This window comes from Entelurus aequoreus, linkage group LG23 (assembly GCF_033978785.1).
Source record: "Entelurus aequoreus isolate RoL-2023_Sb linkage group LG23, RoL_Eaeq_v1.1, whole genome shotgun sequence".
Classification (NCBI taxonomy): Eukaryota; Metazoa; Chordata; class Actinopteri; order Syngnathiformes; family Syngnathidae; genus Entelurus; species Entelurus aequoreus.
In genome coordinates this window covers 19,927,135-19,948,907 of record NC_084753.1, presented here as the reverse complement: position 1 = coordinate 19,948,907, position 21,773 = coordinate 19,927,135, and the positions used below count along the sequence as shown (strand labels likewise).

General features: G+C 38.9%; 1 protein-coding gene across 1 annotated transcript in view; it reads left to right on the top strand.

Annotated features, from left to right (window-relative positions):
* rab10 (RAB10, member RAS oncogene family) overlaps positions 1–18,258 on the top strand; it is a 29,722-nt gene extending 11,464 nt beyond the window's left edge. The window contains exons 2-6 of the mRNA XM_062034780.1: positions 1,488–1,548; positions 7,549–7,687; positions 12,574–12,663; positions 13,162–13,263; positions 17,279–18,258. Coding sequence (XP_061890764.1) covers positions 1,488–1,548; positions 7,549–7,687; positions 12,574–12,663; positions 13,162–13,263; positions 17,279–17,365 — 479 coding nt within the window. The 3' untranslated portion in view covers positions 17,366–18,258. The remainder of the gene's footprint in view (positions 1–1,487; positions 1,549–7,548; positions 7,688–12,573; positions 12,664–13,161; positions 13,264–17,278) is intronic.
* Positions 18,259–21,773: the final 3,515 nt, after the last annotated feature.

Here is a 21,773-nt window from a genome sequence, read left to right as displayed (position 1 = left end):
ATGCACTTTTTGAAAAAGTTGCAAGTGAAAAAAGAAATATAAAACTGTATCCATATACATAAATTAAGGATGCATCAATAATCCATTTTAAATCAAATCGTATCTCCTGAATCATAATCGAATCGTGAGGTGCCCAAAGATTCTCCCCTCTTGCAAGGTGGCCACAAATCGTAATGTAATTTCTGGCTTTGACTTTTAAATGTAACATTTAAAGCTCATCTATACCAATCCAAAAAAAAGTATGGTTTCCTCCCTTGAGAGGTGTGCTGTTTCTCCAGTAATGGTTTTCAAGTGGTCTCTTACTGTATGATAAATCAGCATTAGTTAGCCCATGCCTGTTTTGTGAACTTAAGACATTACAGCATTCCCCTACAACGTAAACACTTGTTGCTGTCCTGTGTTCTAAATAAGTATGCATACCTTGTATTCCAATGGTGTCCAAACTACGGCCCGTAGGCCAAATGAAGCCCGCCAATGTCTTCAAATTGGCCCGCGAGACATGAGTTTAGAAGGAATCTTGCCCGCAGGGAGATTGCATCCGTATTAAAAGTCTAACAACTTTAATGCTGCTAATTTGCCGCCATCAAATGGAAAACCTAAGGTTTTCAAGTCAATGACCTTTAACTAAGTTCCGAATGGTTCCATGCCATTTACTTATATGACCCAAAGCAAACAACCTTTCCTAATCATGGTGCAAAACAAAATAAAACATCTAACCCAACAGAAAATGTCAACAGACAAGGTCACTGAACTTTGTGGATATTATAAAAAACGTCCATTCACCAGTAAAAAAATCAAAATTACACCCAAAGCATGATGGGGAAAATGCAAAACACTCTCCACACTTATCCATGTTTGACGCATTTTAGCTGCTGGATATTTCTGATTGATTACAAAACTTTAAGGAGGTTGTCACGGAAGGAAGAAATCAAACTTTCACATACTCTTCATATCCAAATATGAATGATTAATATATATTAATTATATGTCCATTGTATTATTATAATATGTGTACATATATATGTATAGGCTATATAGTTACTTTACATTTTTTCGGCGGTCTGCCAAACACACAAGTCAAAAAGTTTGGACACCGATGTTCTATTCTATCTGATTAACCTTTCACCGCTTCCCCTATTCTTTCCTCCCCCCAATATTTCTTTCCTCCCCTTCCGCCCTCTCTCTAGGGTGTGCATAGTACTGTGAGTCACTTTTTGGCAGCAGCTTACTTCATTATCCTGTGGCTCTGCCCCACCACCAGCACAGCTGTTTGTTGAACTTGTAAACCCAGCACAATCTTTTGACTTGGAACTGAAGTGACAGCTTACTTCTCTGGACAGGATAATAACACTTCTTCTCCAAATGTCATCCTCTGACTACATGACACTCCCAAGAGAATATAATAATCATCAATATTGCATTACTTCACTCACTATTGTGTCCACACGTCATGTTCAACTATTTTCATCAATGTTTTTGTTTTACAGGAATAGACTTCAAGATCAAAACTGTTGAACTACAAGGAAAGAAGATAAAACTACAGATCTGGTGAGTCACATGTATTATTATGATATGATAAGTGTCTTTTGCTTTTACATGCATGACCAGACTCTGAACGTTTAAGTGGACGGCGTGGCGAAGTTGGTAGAGTGGCTGTGCCAGCAATCGGAGTGTTGCTGGTTACTGGGGTTCAATTCCCACCTTCTACCTTCCTAGTCACGTCCGTTGTGTCCTTGGGCAAGACACTTCACCCTTTGCCTCTGATGGCTGCTGGTTAGCGCCTTGCATGGCAGCTCCCGCCATCAGTGTGTGAATGTGTGTGTGAATGGGTAAATGTGGAAATACTGTCAAAGCGCTTTGAGTACCTTGAAGGTAGAAAAGCGCTATACAAGTATAACCCATTTATTTATTTATAAGTGTAAATTGAAATATGTCCAAGCAGAAAAGGTCTAGAGCAGGGGTCGGCAACCCGCGGCTCCGGAGCCGCATGCGGCTCTTTGACCACTCTGATGCGGCTCAGCTACATACTTGCCGACCCCCCCGATTTTCCCAGGAGACTTATGGATCTCAGTGTCTCTCATAGATAACTCCCAGGGAAAAAATAATCCTATTTAGACTATACATACTAGATAAAGGGCGTGCCCTAATTGCACTGCAGTAATTGTCCTCTATAGCATTTACATACAGCGTGCCAGCCCAGCCGCATGTTGCATGTTGTTATTAATCGCACACACAGGAGACAGCAAAGCATACTTACTCATCAGCCACACAGCTTACACTGACGGTAGCCGTATCAAACAACTTTAACATTGTTACGTTACAAATATGCGCCACACTGTGAACCCACACCAAAAAAGAATGAAAAACACATTTCTGGAGAACATCTGCACTGTAACACAACATAAACACAACACAACCATTACCCAGAATCCCATGCAGTCCTAACTCTTCCCGTCTAGATTATACACCCCGCTACCACAACCCCCCCACACATCAACCCCCCCCCCCTCTCCTTGCGTTGGTTGAGCGGAAGAGTTAGTGCTGCATGGGATTCTGGGTATTGGTACCGTCAGTGTAAGATGTGTATTGGTACCGTCAGTGTCAGATGTGTATTGGTACCGTCAGTGTAAGATGTGTGGTTGCTGACCTAGTACGGAAGAGTTAGTGCTGCATGGGATTCTGGGTATTGACACCGTCAGTGTAAGATGTGTGGTTGCTGAGGTAGTACGCCTTGCTGTCACTTACGTGTGGTCAAGCAGGTTCACTGTTAGGGCAGACTGTAGAGGGCGGTGTCATCACGCTCTGATATTCGGGAGTCTCCCGGGGAAAAATGAGAGGATTGGCAAGTATGACGCTATCAAGCGCCATTCATTCAAAACTCGCGGGCTGCACTAACATCAAATGTCCACATTAAAGTGCGTGCCGGTGCGTGTGTCGGAGACCCCTGGTTAACATAGCACAAAGCATTTAAGCTCTGTATGCAGTGTTTTTCATTTTAAATTGTACATTTTTTTTTGTGGCTCCCATCACTTTCTTTAATTTGTGAAACTTGCCAAAATGGCTCTTTGAGTGGTAAAGGTTGCCGACCCCTGGTCTAGAGTAATGTCTCAATTTGTTGTAGTGTGGGGTCAAACATCTGTGTGACATATCTCCCTTAAGTCTGGAAATATGCTGCAACAGGAAACGTTCTTTTCTTTTCAGTCCAATACTGCTTCTTTCCCCCCACAAACATTCTACTTTTGATATGGAATGTTAACCATACAGAAAAACTATCAGGCATACAGTGGAACCTCGATTTACAAACTTAATTGGTTCTTGATGATGTAAATCGAAAGATTGGTACAATGAAGCATAGTTTCCCATAAAAAGCAATGTAAACACTCTCTCGTAGTTGTTGCGTTTTTCTTTTTCTCGCATTGAACAAAGAGAGCACAGTCAACCAAGTCAAATTCCTTGTGTGTCAAACATACTGGGCCAATAAATCTGGTTCTGATGAATAATTGGTTCCAGCCTCGACAAATTCCCTATTTTAGTAAAAGAATGCACACTTTGAAGACACATTTATTTATATATATATATATATATATATATATATATATATATATATATATATATATATATATATATATATATATATATATATATATATATATATATGGCGAAATGGCAAAAAAATTATCACAATTATTTTTTTCATATCATCTGTTCTCGATTAATTTTAAATTTTTAATTAAAGCGGATTGTCCCATGCAGGATTACACCAAGTACCGCATCCCTACTGTTTACTACTGCACAGACATTTCCACCATGTTTGATTGAGGTAATATATGCTAACAGCTGAAAACTGTCATTTTGTTTATATCTATATTTTTGTTTGAGTGCAACAGTACAGATAACCCACACTACGGTCCGTACCTGGTTTTAGAGCCACGGTTTTGCTTCTTTTTCGGTACGTTTTAACAGTTTTTCCTTTCAGTTATGTTTTTTTTTGCTTGCCATCACTAACACTTCAATAAACAAAGTATATTCGGTGTAGTGAATATTATAAGATTTTTATTTCAAGTTAACATGTACTAAACACTTTGAAATGGTAAATTATTATTTATATTCTTTAATTACTTGTATACATCAGTGCTTTTCACCAGTGCTTTGGCAAACGGCAAGCGGTGACCCAAGTTGGGAAGTTTTTAAAACTAAAATGTTATATCTTATATTTAATGAAAATACATTAGAGTGCAGTTTGAATTTGAGGTACTGTAAAATAATGTGTACCAACACAAAAAATAAGTTTAATGATTGTCAGAAACAAACACACGTTTTTTTTAATCCACAAACAAACAAATAGAACACAAAGTGTCTGTCAGCATTTTTTTATACCGGTATATCGGTACTATTGTGCTTGTTAGGGACAAGTTTTTCTTAGTACATGTTGTATTAGAAGAGTGCAATCTTTGCAGACACTAACAACAAGTCTGATTAAAAATTAGTGGGCGTGTTGATTCTCCCAGTTGTGACCAATACAGTCACATAGACGTTCTCTGAGTGCCTGTATGTAATGGATAACAATCTCTTATTTTATCCAAACACAACAACATTCAGCAAGCTTGAATGTCAACACTCACACACACATACACACACACACCGTCTTGTTGGTGCAGTCCAAAAACAAAAAAAGGAAAATAATTTTGCCTTGTGTCTGGAAATATTTGTTGCATTATTGAACACTCTGGGAGTTTCGGAGTGATAAAAGAGCAGTGGCTTCACAAAGTCACCGCTAACTTTACGCTAACTTTAGCACAAACTGATGCTTCATTGGCTTGTCGTAGGGTCTTCTACCTCGTTGTAATAAAGGTCCGCTGTGGCATCTTTTTTGATCGCATCACAATTGGAAGACTTTCTGTGGAACAAACCCCCTCCACTCCACTGATAAAATCCTCGAACGGCTGCGAGCAGGTGACTAACTATTTAAAATGCTAGGTAAAAGCGGTTGTCGAGAAACCCGAAGCTATACATCAAAACTTTGAGTTTGGGCACATTTAAAGCGTTTGTGATCACACAATGTGGTCCTGAAGACAGGCTGATACAGCTCTGACCGGCGGCCCAAGGTTTGACAATTGTGAAAATAAACACGTCAGAAGTACCACTCACGTCAAAGTTTTTTGGAATGGCTGCGCCCGTGTGTACAGGATATAAACAGGATGTGACGTAGGCGGCCCGACCTTTTCAAAATGGCCGTGCCCGCATGTACAGGAAGTGATGTCATCAAAATGGCAGCCCCCCCCCGATGGTTGACGCAGCATGCAAAATGAATGAATGAAATGATCGTACGCCGAGACATGGTTCGCACACAGGCACATTTGGCGTGAGGTAAACGTGCGTAGACCGGAAAGTATGCAAATAGAGGCATTTGAAAATCGAGGTTCCACTGTATATCAAACAAACATAACAAGGGGTAATGGACCAACAATCTCTTCATTATCAAAATACTACAACAACAGCAAGCTAAATTGTCAACACGCACACACAGATGGGTCGTGGTTGGCCATTAGTCCATAAATGTGTGTGAATGGGTGATAGTGAAGTGAATTAAATTTATATTGCGCTTTTTTCTCTAGAGACTCAAAGCACTTTACATAGTAAAACCCATTATCTACATGTAAGATACATTTAAACCAGTGTTATTGGCACTGGAAGCAAGGGTGAAGTATCTTGCCCAAGGACACAGTGACTAGGATGGCGGAAGCTGGAGTCGAACCTGGAACCCTCTAGTTGCACACAACAGTCCATTTGGTGCTCTCATAAACATTACCAAACATGTTGCAACATTAATTAAAAAAATTAAATGTAAAATAATTTTTTACCTTGCAAAATGCAGATGACTTGCCGTCACGAGGCAGAGAAGGGAGGGCTGGCAGAGAGAGGAGGGGCCGGGAAGGAGGGGAAGTGTGTGCGGGTTCCCTCTCCTCTCTAAATTTAATTTCACAGCGAATCCCAGGCTGGTTTGTTCGCTTTTTCGAACCCATATTGAGTAAGCAAAATAGACTTGGTGAATGGCGAGAAAAGAATCACACGCTGAAGCATTTTTTTAATCCGTTGAGGTTGTGTAGCAATTTGTATACTGTAAACGCATAATTGTAAATACATGTCACTCTCTTAATACTTCTGGACCTTACTGTAGTAACAACATTGATAGCAACAGATGTAAAAGTCATGGTTAAATTTATAGTACCACTCAAATGCTTACTTAATGCTATAAATTAGGTGTTCTAAAATGTTTGACCGATATTTCTTTGTCTAAAGATAAGTCAATCAATTTTGTTCCTTTTAATCAATTATTAATGTTTTCAATTTAGCAACAAGCAAAAGAAGGACATGCTAGACTTTTAGTGCACATAAACAGGATTTAGGGACTCATTACTGATGGAAAATAGGTTCAAAGTTAATTTTGCATTGTAGGGGACCTTTACCTAATACATTAAGATGTGTCTTTGGATATTTAGTCAATATAATGCACCATTATCTTTTGTCTTTGTGAAAATAGATGACATCCATGCAATAATAGTAAGCTGGAGGAAGTGAAAAGCAGAACTCTTCATTGATGTGTATCAATTCTGCTTGACATTTATTTTCTTTTTTACTTTGGATCATTGTTTCAGTTCCCTACATGACTACACACCCGTGTCAAACACTGACACTTAAGTTGATGTGTCATCACAAATTAATTCCCATGAAATGATCTTGTAATACTTCATGATGAGAAGAACGTGACAACTATCGGAAAAAAAGCACAAACACTAATGCTGTTGTTTTGATTCTTGTGTAAGCCTGCTTAGTTGCCTCTGCTTGTAGGTGGCGATGGATGAATGTTGACTGTTTCCATCTCCCAGGCATGCTAGTGTAGACGTGTGTGTGTCTGAGGCATTGGCCGCCGTTTTGTGTGTACGAGTTTCAACGTGATTTTGTTCGGCTCAGTATTATTAACACAATGAGGCATTACTGGAATGTGAAGAGATTATTCTATCTGATTTGTATTTGTTATTATACTGTATGACCGTTATCCGCCCCTGATGTCATTACAGTCATTAAGATAATGTAGGACATATTTGGAATGCATTAAGTGTAACTTGCATAGATAATAGGTCTACATTTCCAGAGTTAAAAGGAGTAAGAAGTCCCAGTAGACGTAGTTATCTATCAGCAATAAAGCGCTAATGTGTTCTATTTTTCCTTATGAAGCATACATAAATGATTTAGGCACACTTATTATGTATTACCCCATAAAACAAGTACGGTATATGGGCAAAAAAAAGTAAAGCCTCTATTTTTAGTCTGAATCATGCTGTGGCGCTCTTGTGTGTCCCTGCTTTATGTAGAAATGTGTGCCAAGCAAATCAAACTGATAGCCTGTGACACAGAGCCATTATAGCCACAGGAGATGTCCCATTCCTTTTTGGCATGTGATGCATCACATCTTTGTTTACGGGATGCAAGTAAAGAACAAACAAATGGAGTGAAATTAATGGAACTTTGTCGTCCGTGTTTCTGTAGGGACACAGCGGGCCAGGAACGGTTCCACACCATCACCACCTCCTACTACAGAGGCGCCATGGGCATCATGCTGGTCTACGACATCACCAACGCCAAAAGCTTTGAAAACATCAGCAAGTGGCTGCGCAACATTGATGAAGTGAGACTCAAACACACAAACTTACACCATACAACCCAACGAAAGAGATGTATCAAACACCTACATAATATAGATTGTCACTAGGGATGATGCTCGAAACCGGTTTTCCCGGTTGTTCGATAAGAAAAGAACCCAGTCCTCGGACTCGAATCCCTTTTTGAGAACCGGTACCCGTTATCGAGACCACTATAGTAAAGAAAAAGAGTTGGTTCTCTATTCGAATCCCTGAGAATGAATCCCTTCCCACAGGAAATGCCCTGTGAGAAGCAATGTTATGCCCATTTGATTGTAGACTCTTACTGACACCTTGTGGCGATATGAAAATACTACGCGTAATTAGTTTGGGCACTTCCGGGTTGGCGAATCAGTTCAGTTCATGAGACATTTGAGAAGTAGACAAGTTGTGTTAGCTCCTACAAGCCTTGGAAAAGATAAGTCTGTAAGTAAACTGTTTAACTTGTTTATATAACTCAATATTAAGGTGGAAAGTGTTTCAATTTGATAGTAAGATGTCTTGAAAAACGATTTTTGTGCACTGTTTTAATGGATGTTTTGAGGACTTAAAATGGCTGCCAGTCGTGTATTTGCACCATCGAAATAGTTTCAACACTCAGAAGTATTTGTTTGATGATAGTACTGTATATTTGTGTGAAGCTAATATTTACATATTGTGTATTACATTTCAGTATGTTAATTGAATCACATAGCTTATACATTTGTCATTGTGTGTATTTCAGTTAAAAAAATTTAAAAAATAACAGTCCAGTGCAAGACAAAAGTAAAGATAGGAAAAGACAAAGCAAGATCAACAACAATAAAGAGCCTAAATGGATTAATCTGCTTTGGAACTTTATTAGACGTCTTGGATTGTTTGTTAGCTGTCTGCCAAGCTGTATAACCTCAACACGTATAGTGAGGGCAGAACAGGCAATATGCAATTATTGCCAGGCTTCGCTCTCATGTAAGGGAAGAATAATTGTTGATTGATGACTGTGGTGTTTTTAGTGTCATAGTGTGTGTAGTTAGTATGTTCCAATAGCAGCAGAAGTGCACTTTTGGAGAGCTGTAATATTTTCAGTTTTGTGCCCAAGGGACTGATTTTATTTAACACTATATTATTATTTATACACCTATAGTGATCACAGAGACAGATCACAGAGACAGGTTGTTTTTGTGTTACTGTATATATTTGTTTTTCTGAAAAATCCCACTTAATATACTTTGGGTAACAACAGTCAATATTTTTATTTTTATTTTTTTAGGGGGGTAACAGTCAATATTTATTTTTATTTTTTTTTCTTATAAAATAAAAGTGAGCTTTTGTTAAACCAAATATTGTGTTTTTTTCCATATACAACAACCTATCTGGAATCGATAAGGAATCGGTTCGATAAGAGGATTCGATAATGGGCTCGAACTCGATAATTTCTTATCAAACATCATCCCTAATTGTCACAGAAGAATAGAGTTGCGCCATATAAATGATATAAATTTGGCCAACGATAGAGCTTTTAATACTATCGTTATATTGTCATAATGCATGTTGAGGACACCATTTAGCTGTGCCCCGCAAATTTGACAGCGACAAGCGAACGAGTATAGTGTCCTCGCTAGCGGTTAACATCCCTCAACAGTGCAACGCCACATCTAAGTCAGCAATCCTCACCTCTATGGCGGCAAATAACGTTTCTTAAAAGTCCTACTGTCACTGGAGGACGAGGGATAGCTAAACATGCTACACTACACACTGTAGGACGATGAGCTAACCGGTAAGGTAGAGCTCTTAAATGTAAACAGAGGTGGGTCAATTGATACAACCATCGACAGTAACGTTACCAAGTATAGTATCAGCAGATGGTGGATACTACAGTATTTCAGGGTTTTCCCTACGTGTAATTGATCGGGGCGACCCGCCACTGCAGAATAAAAGCCGCCGCACCTTTCAAAATTTTGATTTTTTTTTACATGAATACAAATTAAAGTAAAATATTGTATACATATTGCCTATTAGTAGTGCACGATGGACTAGTGATGTAACAAAAATTCAGAAAAAAGACCTTGATCACTGAAATAGCGCTGCCGAAACCAGATGATGTAAGCAATATGCACGTGATTGTCTGGAGCGGTGGAAGCATGTCTGCGAAGTGGACGTACTTTGATATATCCGAGGTATACCTGCGGACAGCGATCTACAAAATGTACAATGTGCAAATATTAAGAGGACAATTGCCGCTTTTTAAGGTGAGAAAATGCAGTTGAAGCAGCAACGCAAAGCAAGTTTGACGCCAGTGTTGCTGCAGCTCTTGCAGTTTGTCACAGACATGCAGCGACAGAAGTAAAGGGTCTCCAAACACGAGTACAGTCTCCAATAACACCAGGAAAAGATGCTAGATTTGTTGCTAGTGATTTATCCAAAAGAAAAAATCACTAAAATGATTGGAGAAGTCTTTAGAAACTTGAAAAATTCTCAACAAACTACATTGTACAAAAAAGCATCAAGAATTGACTAAATAGACCAAAACGATATAATATACCGTAAGAAAAATATATATTTTAAAACTAATTACTAATACAATTTTTGCCTTTAAAAAAAAATACATCATCTCATATTTTGCTAATTATGTAATGTCATATGTTGGCAATCTCTGGGAAACCCTTTATTTAGATCATATTGTTTACAAACTCTGAAAAGTCCCTAGACACAGGAGGACTTTAAGGGCAAAAACCAAAGGATTTAAATCAGACCCATCCATCCATCCATCTGCTTGTCCCTTTTGGGGTCGTGGGGGGTGCTGGAGCCTATCCCAGCTGCATTTGGGTGGAAGGTGGGCCAATAGTAGCAAATACTTAAAATATTTAATTTAGATTATTACACCACAATTCTATGTTTTTATCTGATTATAATTGTGATCAAAAATGAAATAAATTATTTAGAACAATTTTAGTATCAGCATTGGTATGACCGATACTGCCCCTGTAACTATTGGGTATTGTATTAATACCCAATTTTGTAGAATCAAACAAACAACAGAAGAATACAGGCTTAATATATTTTAACAGAAGTGTAGATAGAAACATGTTACACTAAAAAATAGCCAACTATTAACTGTAAATTAGCAAGTAGATTAATAATAGTTTTGACTAACTAATACAAAGTGATTTAATATGTTACCGCCTACATCAGCAGCCAAATTAGGAGCCTTTTTAACTCATTTTGAAATTATTGTATTACCATTTAAATACCAAATAATATATTGTGATTTACTGTATATGGCAGGGGTCACCAACCTATTTGAAACCAAGAGCTACTTCTTGGGTACTGATTAATGCGAAGGGCTACCAGTTTGATACACACTTAAATAAATTGCCAGAAATAGCCAATTTGCTCAATTTACCTTTAACTCTATATTATTATTAATAAATAATGATGTTTACACTTATTTCAACGGTTTAAAAGAGGAGAAAACACGAAAAAAGTGACAATTCAATTTTGAAACATAGTTTATCTTCAATTTCGACTCTTTAAAATTCAACCGAAAAAAAAAGAGAAAAACTAGCTAATTCCAATCTTTTTGAAAAAATAAAAAAATAATTTATGGAACATCATTAGTCATTTTTCCTGATTAAAATTAATTTTAGAATTTTGATTACATGTTTTAAATAGGTTAAAATCCAATCTGCACTTTGTTAGAATATATAACAAATTGGACCAAGCTATATTTCTAACAAAGACAAATCATTATTTCTTCTAGATTTTCCAGATCAAAAATTTTTAAAAGAAATTCAAAAGACTTTGAAATAAGATTTAAATTTGATTCTACAGATTTTCTAGATTTGCCAGAATAATTTTTTTGAATTTTAATCATAATAAGTTTGAAGAAATATTTCACAAATACTCTTCGTCGAAAAAGCAGAAGCTAAAATGAAGAATTAAATTAAAATGTATTTATTCTTCTTTACAATTAAAAAAATTTTTTTTACTTGAACATTGATTTAAATTGTCAGGAAAGAAGAGGAAGGAATTTAAAAGGTAAAAAGGTATATGTGTTTAAAAATGCTAAAATAATTTTTAAGGTTGTATTTTTTCTCTAAAATTGTCTTTCTGAAAGTTATAAGAAGCAAAGTAAAAAAATAATGAATTTACTTAAACAAGTGAAGACCAAGTCTTTAAAATACTTTCTTGGGTTTTTAAATTCTATTTGAGTTTTGTCTCTCTTAGAATTAAAAATGTCGGGCAAAGCGAGACCAGCTTGCTAGTAAATAAATAAAATTTAAAAAATAGAGGCAGCTCACTGGTAAGTGCTGCTATTTGAGCTATTTTAGAACAGGCCAGAGGGCTACTCATCTGGTCCTTACGGGCTACCTGGGGCCCGCGGGCACCGCATTTGTGACCCTTGGTATATGGTTATCTCAGGAGGACGTGATATGTATGGGGATATAAATTTGAGGTCATGTCGTTCATCGCTGATGTGCACCTTCAGAGAACAATCTGTGACATCACAAAGTTTTAGAGGTAACCCTCATATACCAGGAATTAGCTTGCTATCTAACAGATGGACAATTCTGTTAAAAAACTGAAGTGGCCAAAGAAAAAGCTGCTTCTCACTACAATAATACGCCAATAACAACAGCTAAGCTTGTTACTTGCTTAACTCATCAGTCATGTTTCCTGTAGTCTGATTGGGTAGTCCTCAGAAGGTTTATTTTATGGTTCCTTGGAGCGAATATGGGCCAGGGTGACTGATGGAATTGCCTGGATCCGTGCTTCCAAGCCCCCTTTCTGCTACCACAAGTCTAGGGGATGTCACAACTTGCCCGTTGTGAACATTGTTGATATTTTAATGTTGCATATTAAGTAAATGTAACATTGTTTATTTATTTTGCAGCATGCGAATGAGGATGTTGAGAGAATGCTACTAGGCAACAAGTGTGACATGGAAGACAAGAGGGTTGTACCAAAAGCCAAGGGGGAGCAGGTAAGATGCTGATGCGGTCCACACGTCGTCACCACATTTTTATTACTAAGATGTGTGTTCTAAGTTTAAGTAAGATGACTAGTTATTGTTTTATTGTCAGGCTACATTTGCAAGTGTAGTTTTTTTACTGACGTGGACATGCTGTATCTGTGTTATGACACCATGCCTTAAAATAAACAAAAAGTTTCTACACACACTACACACACTGCTCGTGTTTCCGCAATATGAGATGTGTCCTGGCTGGTCCACTAACACCATAGGTTGCCGTGACAAGCTGTTATTTAAAAGCAAACAGGGATTCTCGACTTTAGATCAGTTTAATCAGACTTTTGATCAATTGTTCTCTTGTAATATAGTGATTGTTGCTTCTGGGGTCCAGTGATACCCGATCTCTTCGCCACACACTTGTATTTAAGGACAGGGAGCCATTTTCACCGCCAACATTTTGTTCTTAGCCGCTCTCCTTTGTTCTTAGCCACTCTCCTGCTTCTTCCTCAGATTGCGAAAGAGCACGGCATTAGGTTTTTTGAGACGAGCGCCAAGGCCAACATCAACATCGAGAAGGCTTTCCTCACGTTAGCAGAAGACATCCTCAAAAAGGTGCGTGAACTTTGACCTTCTTCTCATATATGAATCGCTGCTATGTTCAATGAATTTGTTCTGAGTTTACTAATATTTCATAATATTACTTATTAATATTCCTCTTTGGTTTGTCTGGCTAATGCAGTCACAATTAAAGCATTTTACACGAGTCTAAAGGAACACACTGCCACACCAAACAACACTAGATCCACTATACCACAGGAGCTGTTTTTAAGGATCATCTGCAAAAAATGCCAAAGATTTTCCATATGAAAAGGAGCATTCTGCTGTTTTTTTGGAATCTGCTTCTATTATTAGGGAAATATTTGACTAGCCAATATTTCCATATGAAAGAAGCACTCTGCTGTTTTGGGGTATCTTGGCTGGTCAAAGATCTTCCATATGAAAAGAGAGAACTCCGCTGTTTTTGGGAATCTACACCTTTCAGATCTTTGACTGGCATTTTTTGCAAATGAGCCTAAAGCACCTCCTGTCTTACTGTAGATCTTTGACTACCGTTGTTTGATGCAGATCCTGAAAAACAAAGCACAACCTGGGATGTAGATTGTTTTTACTAGACCTTCCATTTGAAAGGAGCACATTAAAAAAAATGGGAGTGCTCCTTAAATATGAAATATCTTTGACTTGCTGAGATTCTGAAAAACAGCAGAGTGCTTATTAAATAAAGAATTCTGGCTAGTCAAAATGGCATTTCCATATAAAAGGAGCACTCTGCTGTTTTGGGGAATCTACTTCTCTCATAGGTAAGATGTTTGACTAGCCAAGATGACTAAAAATAGCACAGTGCTTTCATATGGAATCCTGGCTAGTCAAAATAATATGTCTATATGAAAAGAGCACTATGCTGTTTTTGGAAATATGCTTCTATTAGAAAGGAATCTATTCATTTCTTATGGAAGATAATTGACTTGCCAATATTCCCAAAAACAGCATGGTGCTTCATTCATATAGAATTTTGGCTGGTCAAAATGCCATTTCCATATTTAAGGAGCACTCGGCTGTTTTTGGGAATCTACTTCTTTCATATGGAAGATCTTCGCATAGCCAAGATGACCAAAAACAGCAGAGTGCTTCTTCCATATGGAATCATGGCTAGTCAAAATGAAATTTCCACATGAAAGTAGCACTCTCCAGTTGTTTGGGAACCTGCTCCTATCATAAAGGAGATATTTGACTTGCCAGGATTCCAAAGAGGACGCACTCTGCTGTTTTTGGTAATATTGGCTAGTCAAAGATCTTCCATATGAAAGGGGTTGATTAAAAAAAACATAGTACTTATTTTTATACAAAAATATGCTTTTGACAAGCCAGGATTCCATGTGAAAAAAGCCCTGCTGGTGTTACTATTTGGTTAGTCTAAAATTGTGCACAGGAAAAAGAGCACTGTACTGTTTTGGGGAATCTGCTCCTTTTATGAATGAGCCAAGATTACAAAAAAAACAGAGTGATTCGATTATTTAGAAGATCTTTGATTCTCAAAAACAGTAGGGTGCCTAGGGATGATGTTTGATAAGAAATTATCGAGTTCGAGCCCATTATCGAATCCTCTTATCAAACCGATTCCTTATCGATTCTCTTATCGATTCCAGTTAGGTTGTTGTATATGGAAAAAAACACAATATTTGGTTTAACAAAAGCTCACTTTTATTTTATGAGAAAAAAATAAAATAAAATAAATAAATAAATATTGACTGTTGTTACCCAAAGTATATTAAGTTGGATTTTTCAGAAAACAAATATATACAGTAACACAAAAACAACCTGTCTCTGTGATCACTATAGGTGTATAAATAATAATATTGTGTTAAATAAAATCAGTCCCTTCGGCACAAAACTGAAAATAATACACCTCTCCAAAAAGTGCACTTCTGCTGCTATTGGAACATACTAACTACACACACTATGACACTAAGAACACCACAGTCATCAATATACAATTATTCTTCCCTTACATGAGAGCGAAGCCTGGCAATAATTGCATATTGCCTGTTCTGCCCTCACTATACGTGTTGAGGTTATACAGCTAGGCAGACAGCTAACAAACAATCCAAGACGTCTAATAAAGTTCCAAAGCAGGATAATCCATTTAGGCTCTTTATTGTTGTTGATCTTGCTTTGTCTTTTCCTATCTTTACTTTTGTCTTGCACTGGACTGTTATTTATTTATTTTTTTAACTGAAATACACACAATGACAAATGTATAAGCTATGTGATTCAATTAACATACTGAAATGTTATACACAATATGTAAATATTAGCTCCACACAAATTTACAGTACTATCATCAAACAAATACTTCTGAGTGTTGAAACTATTTCGATGGTGGAAATACACGACTGGCAGCCATTTTAAGTCCTCAAAACATCCATTGAAACAGTGCACAAAAATAATTTTTCAATAGACATCTTACTATCAAATTGAAACACTTTCCACCTTAATATTGAGTTATATAAACAAGTTAAACAGTTTACTTACAGACGTATCTTTTCCAAGGCTTGTAGGAGCTAACACAACTTGTCTACTTCTCAATTGTCTCATGAACTGAACTGATTCGCCAACCCGGAAGTGCCCAAACTAATTACACGTAGTATTTTCATATCGCCACAAGGTGTCAGTAAGAGTCTACAATCAAATGGGCATAACATTGCATCCCACAGGGCATTTCCTGTGGGAAGGGATTCGTTCTCAGGGATTCGAATAAAGAACCAAATTTTTTTCTTTACTATAGTGGTCTCGATAACGGGAACCGGTTCTCAAAAAGGGATTTAAGTCCGAGGACTCTGTTCTTTTCTTATCGAACAACCGGGAAAATCGGTTTCGAGCATCATCCCTAAGGGTGCCTCTTTTATATAGAAATTGGGCTAGTCAGAATGATATTTTCATATAAAAGGAGCACTCCGCTGTTTTTAGGAATGTATTTTTTTCATATGAAAGATCTGTGACTAACCAATATTCAAACAAAAAAAAATCAAGGTGCTTCTTTCGTATAGAATCTTGGCTAGTAAAAATAAAATGTTCCTATGAAAGTAGCCATCTGCTGTTAATAGGAATCTATTATTTTCATGTGGAAGCTCTTTTCTTTGACTAGCCAAGATTCCTAAAAACAGCAGCGTGTTTTAAAAAAAATTGAATTGTGGCTATTCTCGTGGAATTTCTATATGAAAGGAGCCCTTTGTTGTTTTTAGGAATCCACTCCTTTTATATGGAAGATATTTGACTAGCCAAGATGACCAAAAACAGCACAGTGCTTCTTTCATATTGAATCGTGGCAAGGCAAAATAAAACTAAAAACATATATATGGGCACTTAGGAGCACTCTGCTGTTTTTGGCAATCTGCTCCTATTATAAAGGAGATATTTGACTAACTGGGATTCCATATAAAATAAGCACATTGTTGTTTTTGGTCATCTGGGTCCATCTATATCTTCCATATGGAAAATCTACTTTTACATGGAAGATTTTGACTGAAAAATCTACTCCTTTCCTACGGAAAATCTTTGACTGAAATTTCTTTGCAAATGATCCTTAAAAACATTTCTTGCCATATGCAGGATCTTTGATTAGTGCTGTTTGATGCAGTCCTTTAAAAAACAGCTGAGCATAGATGATTTTGAACTAGATCTACATTTAAGGAGCACTTTGCTGTTTTTGGGAATCTGCTCCTATTACAAAGGAGCTATATAAAGGATTCCATATGCAAGAAGCATGCAGATGTTTTGGGGAATGTGCTGAAGAAAGGTCTGCTGTATGTCGGGAACATTGATCATTTTTTTAATAGCTCATAAATGACCACGTTTTTTTTTAAAAAAAACAAGCTCGTCAAAGATCCTTCATGTGACAGGAGGATTTTTGCAAGGTTGGACAGCAGCCCTAAGGATCATTGAAGCGTTTGAGGAATTGGCGCCGCCTACTGGTCATATTTATTAGCACAATCATGGGTTTAAAACAAAAGTACAGAGTACATTTATTGGAGTCGATTTCTTTACATTTGATGTTTTTGTTTTTTTCCAGACGCCTGTAAAAGAGCCTAACAGTGAAAATGTGGACATCAGCGGCGGGGGCGGAGTCACAGGCTGGAAGAGCAAGTGCTGCAGTTGAACGACTGGCAGCGACACACACATACAGAGAAAAACACACGTGCACGCACAAACATCTCCCCTCTCTAACTGTCTAACTGTCACCTTCTAACCGTCTCATGACTCGTTGCACACTGACACTCTTTCTTCATCACAGTAAAACATCTTCAACACAATAAAACCCCTTCATCCTAACCCCCCACCCTGCCATCTTCTTCCACTTTCCTTCAGCAGCAGTTTTATTTTGGAGGGAAGCGCTCGTGTTTCCTGTCATTTTTCTTTTAAGGGTTATTAAAAAACAAAACAAAAAAAGATGACAAGCTCATATGTTTAATAGCTCCTTCCTGTCCTAGTGGAGCCCCTTCACCTCCCCCACCCCAACCCCCACAGCGTCCATGAAGTCAAACTCGAGTCAAAAAGAAAAACAAAGAAAAAGTGCTTTTGTACACTTCGGGAGGTTTGTGTTGTCTCAATGATTGCAATTTGTTACCAAGTGACAGCGCCGCGCTTTTAGCTCCTTTTGTATTTCGGGGTTTATTTTGTCCTGTGCCTTATATGGAAGACAGGGGCGGGGGCTGTGGAGTGGGCGGAGCCACATCCACCCAATGAAATTACACTTTAACAGAAATCTTGTCAGTTTGCGCTCCGAGTGCGGAGCCAAACCGACGCAGAAGCGTTTGAATTTCTCCTCCAGCCAAGAGAACGGCAATGACATGTCCTGTTTGTTCTCTTTTATTTCTACTTTCACTTTTCTTTTCTTTCTTTTTTTTCCTGCATGCAGATTTCTTTGGGTTGGCGACAGTTCTGTAACATGTGAGGTATGCCACTGGGTAACTTTGGGCAGGAGGTTCACAAGTTCTCTTTGGAAATTCAAACAATTTTGCAGATCCATTAAAAAAAGCTTGTTTAAGTCAACTTGTCTGTCTTCAATTGTGTGCATGAAAGTATTCACAAAGGCTCGAAAAAGGGATGGGACGTTCGCAAACGAGTCAAGTCTTTTCACCGGCTCTTAAGTGGACAATGAAAACCGATTCCCAATTGGGAGTCGTTTGTGAGGCATTTTTCTGTGAAATTGCCCACACTGCCTGCAGTAGTTGTATTTATATTATAAACATTTATTTGTATATTTTTTCTTTATTAGAACGTTTTTGTAGGTCAGTGAAAATGCGCAATAGTGATGCCATTGTCAAAATACCATAATACAGTAGCACCTACTTTCGAGTAGATAGATAGTACTTTATTGATTCCTTCGGGAGAGTTCCCTCAGGAAAAAGTATACAATAAAACGCCAAATTAAATCATACTTCAGAATAATTTCCACCAATAAAGTAAATATTAATGGGCTTTTGTAAGTTTGAGTAATGTTAAGATACATTTTTTTTATCTGCTACTGATGTCATTTTCCTTGATATTTCAAATATAACGAGCCAGCCTTTTGAATGACTGACAGGAACGGCTCCCTTGAAAGAGCCATAAATCCTATCTGCCGGCCTTTTGAATGACTCTCTTGACAGGAACGGCTCCCTTGATAGAGCCATGAATCCTATCTGCCGGCCTTTTAAACGACTTGACAGGAACGGCTCCCTTGAAAGAGCCATGAATCCTATCTGCCGGCCTTTTGAACGACTCTCTGACAGGAACGGCTCCCTTGATAGAGCCATGAATCCTATCTGCCAGCCTTTTGAACGACTCTCTTGACAAGAACGGCTCCCTTGATAGAGCCATGAATTCTATCTGCCGGCCTTTTGAACGACTCTTGACAGGAACGGCTCCCTTGAAAGAGCCATGAATCCTATCTGCCAGCCTTTTGAACGACTCTTGACAGGAACGGCTCCCTTGAAAGAGCCATAAATCCTATCTGCCGGCCTTTTGAACGACTCTCTGACAGGAACGGCTCCCTTGATAGAGCCATGAATCCTATCTGCCAGCCTTTTGAACGACTCTCTTGACAGGAACGGCTCCCTTGAAAGAGCCATGAATCCTATCTGCCGGCCTTTTGAACGACTCTCTGACAGGAACGGCTCCCTTGATAGAGCCATGAATCCTATCTGCCGGCCTTTTGAACGACTCTCTTGACAGGAACGGCTCCCTTGATAGAGCCATGAATCCTATCTGCCGGCCTTTTGAATGACTGACAGGAACGGCTCCCTTGAAAGAGCCATAAATCCTATCTGCCGGCCTTTTGAACGACTCTCTTGACAGGAACGGCTCCCTTGATAGAGCCATGAATCCTATCTGCCCGCCTTTTGAACGACTCTCTTGACAAGAACGGCTCCCTTGATAGAGCCATGAATCCTATCTGCCGGCCTTTTGAACGACTCTCTGACAGGAACGGCTCCCTTGAAAGAGCCATGAATCCTATCTGCCGGCCTTTTGAACGACTCTCTGACAGGAACGGCTCCTTTGATAGAGCCATGAATCCTATCTGCCGGCCTTTTGAACGACTCTCTTGACAAGAACGGCTCCCTTGATAGAGCCATGAATCCTATCTTCCGGCCTTTTGAACGACTCTCTGACAGGAACGGCTCCCTTGATAGAGCCATGAATCCTATCTGCCAGCCTTTTGAACGACTCTCTTGACAGGAACGGCTCCCTTGAAAGAGCCATGAATCCTATCTGCCGGCCTTTTGAACGACTCTCTGACAGGAACGGCTCCCTTGATAGAGCCATGAATCCTATTTGCCGGCCTTTTGAACGACTCTCTTGACAGGAACGGCTCCCTTGATAGAGCCATGAATCCTATCTGCCGGCCTTTTGAACGACTCTCTGACAGGAACGGCTCCCTTGATAGAGCCATGAATCCTATCTGCCGGCCTTTTGAACGACTCTCTGACAGGAACGGCTCCCTTGATAGAGCCATGAATCCTATCTGCCGGCCTTTTGAACGACTCTCTTGACAGGAACGGCTCCCTTGATAGAGCCATGAATCCTATCTGCCGGCCTTTTGAATGACTGACAGGAACGGCTCCCTTGAAAGAGCCATAAATCCTATCTGCCGGCCTTTTGAACGACTCTCTTGACAGGAACGGCTCCCTTGATAGAGCCATGAATCCTATCTGCCGGCCTTTTGAACGACTCTCTTGACAAGAACGGCTCCCTTGAAAGAGCCATGAATCCTATCTTCCGGCCTTTTGAACGACTCTTGACAGGAACGGCTCCCTTGAAAGAGCCATGAATCCTATCTGCCGGCCTTTTGAACGACTCTCTGACAGGAACGGCTCCCTTGATAGAGCCATGAATCCTATCTGCCGGCCCTTTGAACGACTCTCTGACAGGAACGGCTCCCTTGAAAGAGCCATGAATCCTATCTGCCGGCCTTTTGAACGACTCTCTGACAGGAACGGCTCCTTTGATAGAGCCATGAATCCTATCTGCCGGCCTTTTGAACGACTCTCTTGACAAGAACGGCTCCCTTGATAGAGCCATGAATCCTATCTGCCGGCCTTTTGAACGACTCTCCGACAGGAACGGCTCCCTTGAAAGAGCCATGAATCCTATCTGGGTAAGGGACTGAGCACTCCTTTCAAATAGGGCAACATGTTGGCACCTGTCTTTGTCTTTTTATACAGCAACATGATCCTGTTCAATAGAGGATCTTTGACTTGTGTCATGCAGTAGGTCCTTCAAGAGAGGAGCGTCTGGTGTTTTGCAATATGTATTTAAAAACAACACAACCTCCTGTCATACAGAGGATCTTTGACGAGTGCGTAACAGGACATCCTTCAAGACAGCAGAGTGCTCCTGTCATAGAGAGGATCTCTGGCCAGCAGTTTTGCAGTGGGTATTTAACTGGTGTATAGAGGATCTTTGACTTAACATATTTACAGTAGGTCCTCAAAAGCAGCAGCATCCTCCTGTCGTATAGATGACCTTGGACCATCATTTTTGCATGGTAGAGTGCTCCCGTCAAACATGATCTTTGATGCATGGTTTGAAAAATTTATTTAAACAGCAGAAGACTCCTTAACAGAGAGGATCTTTGACCAGCATTTTTGCACAGCAGAGTGTTCCCGTCAAATATGACCTTTGATTTGTGTTTTGAAATATGAATTTAAAAATACCAATGTTGCTGTCACGTAGAGAATCTTTGACCAACATTTTACAGTAGTTCCTTAAAAGCAGCAGCGTGCTCCTGGAACATAGATGATCTTGGACCAGCATATTTGCACTGTAGAGTGCTCCTGTCCAGTAAATGATCTTTGATTTGTGTTTTGTAACATGTATTTAAAAACAGCACAGTGGTCTTGTCACGGAAAGGATCTTTCACCTGCATTTTTCCACAGTAAAGTGCTCCCGTCAAACAAGATCTTTGATCAGTGTTTTGTAACATGTATTCAAAAACAGCAGAATGCTCCTGTCACAGAGAGGATCTTTGAACTGCATTTTCCCACAGCACAGTGCTCCTGTCAAATACATAATCTTTGATTTGT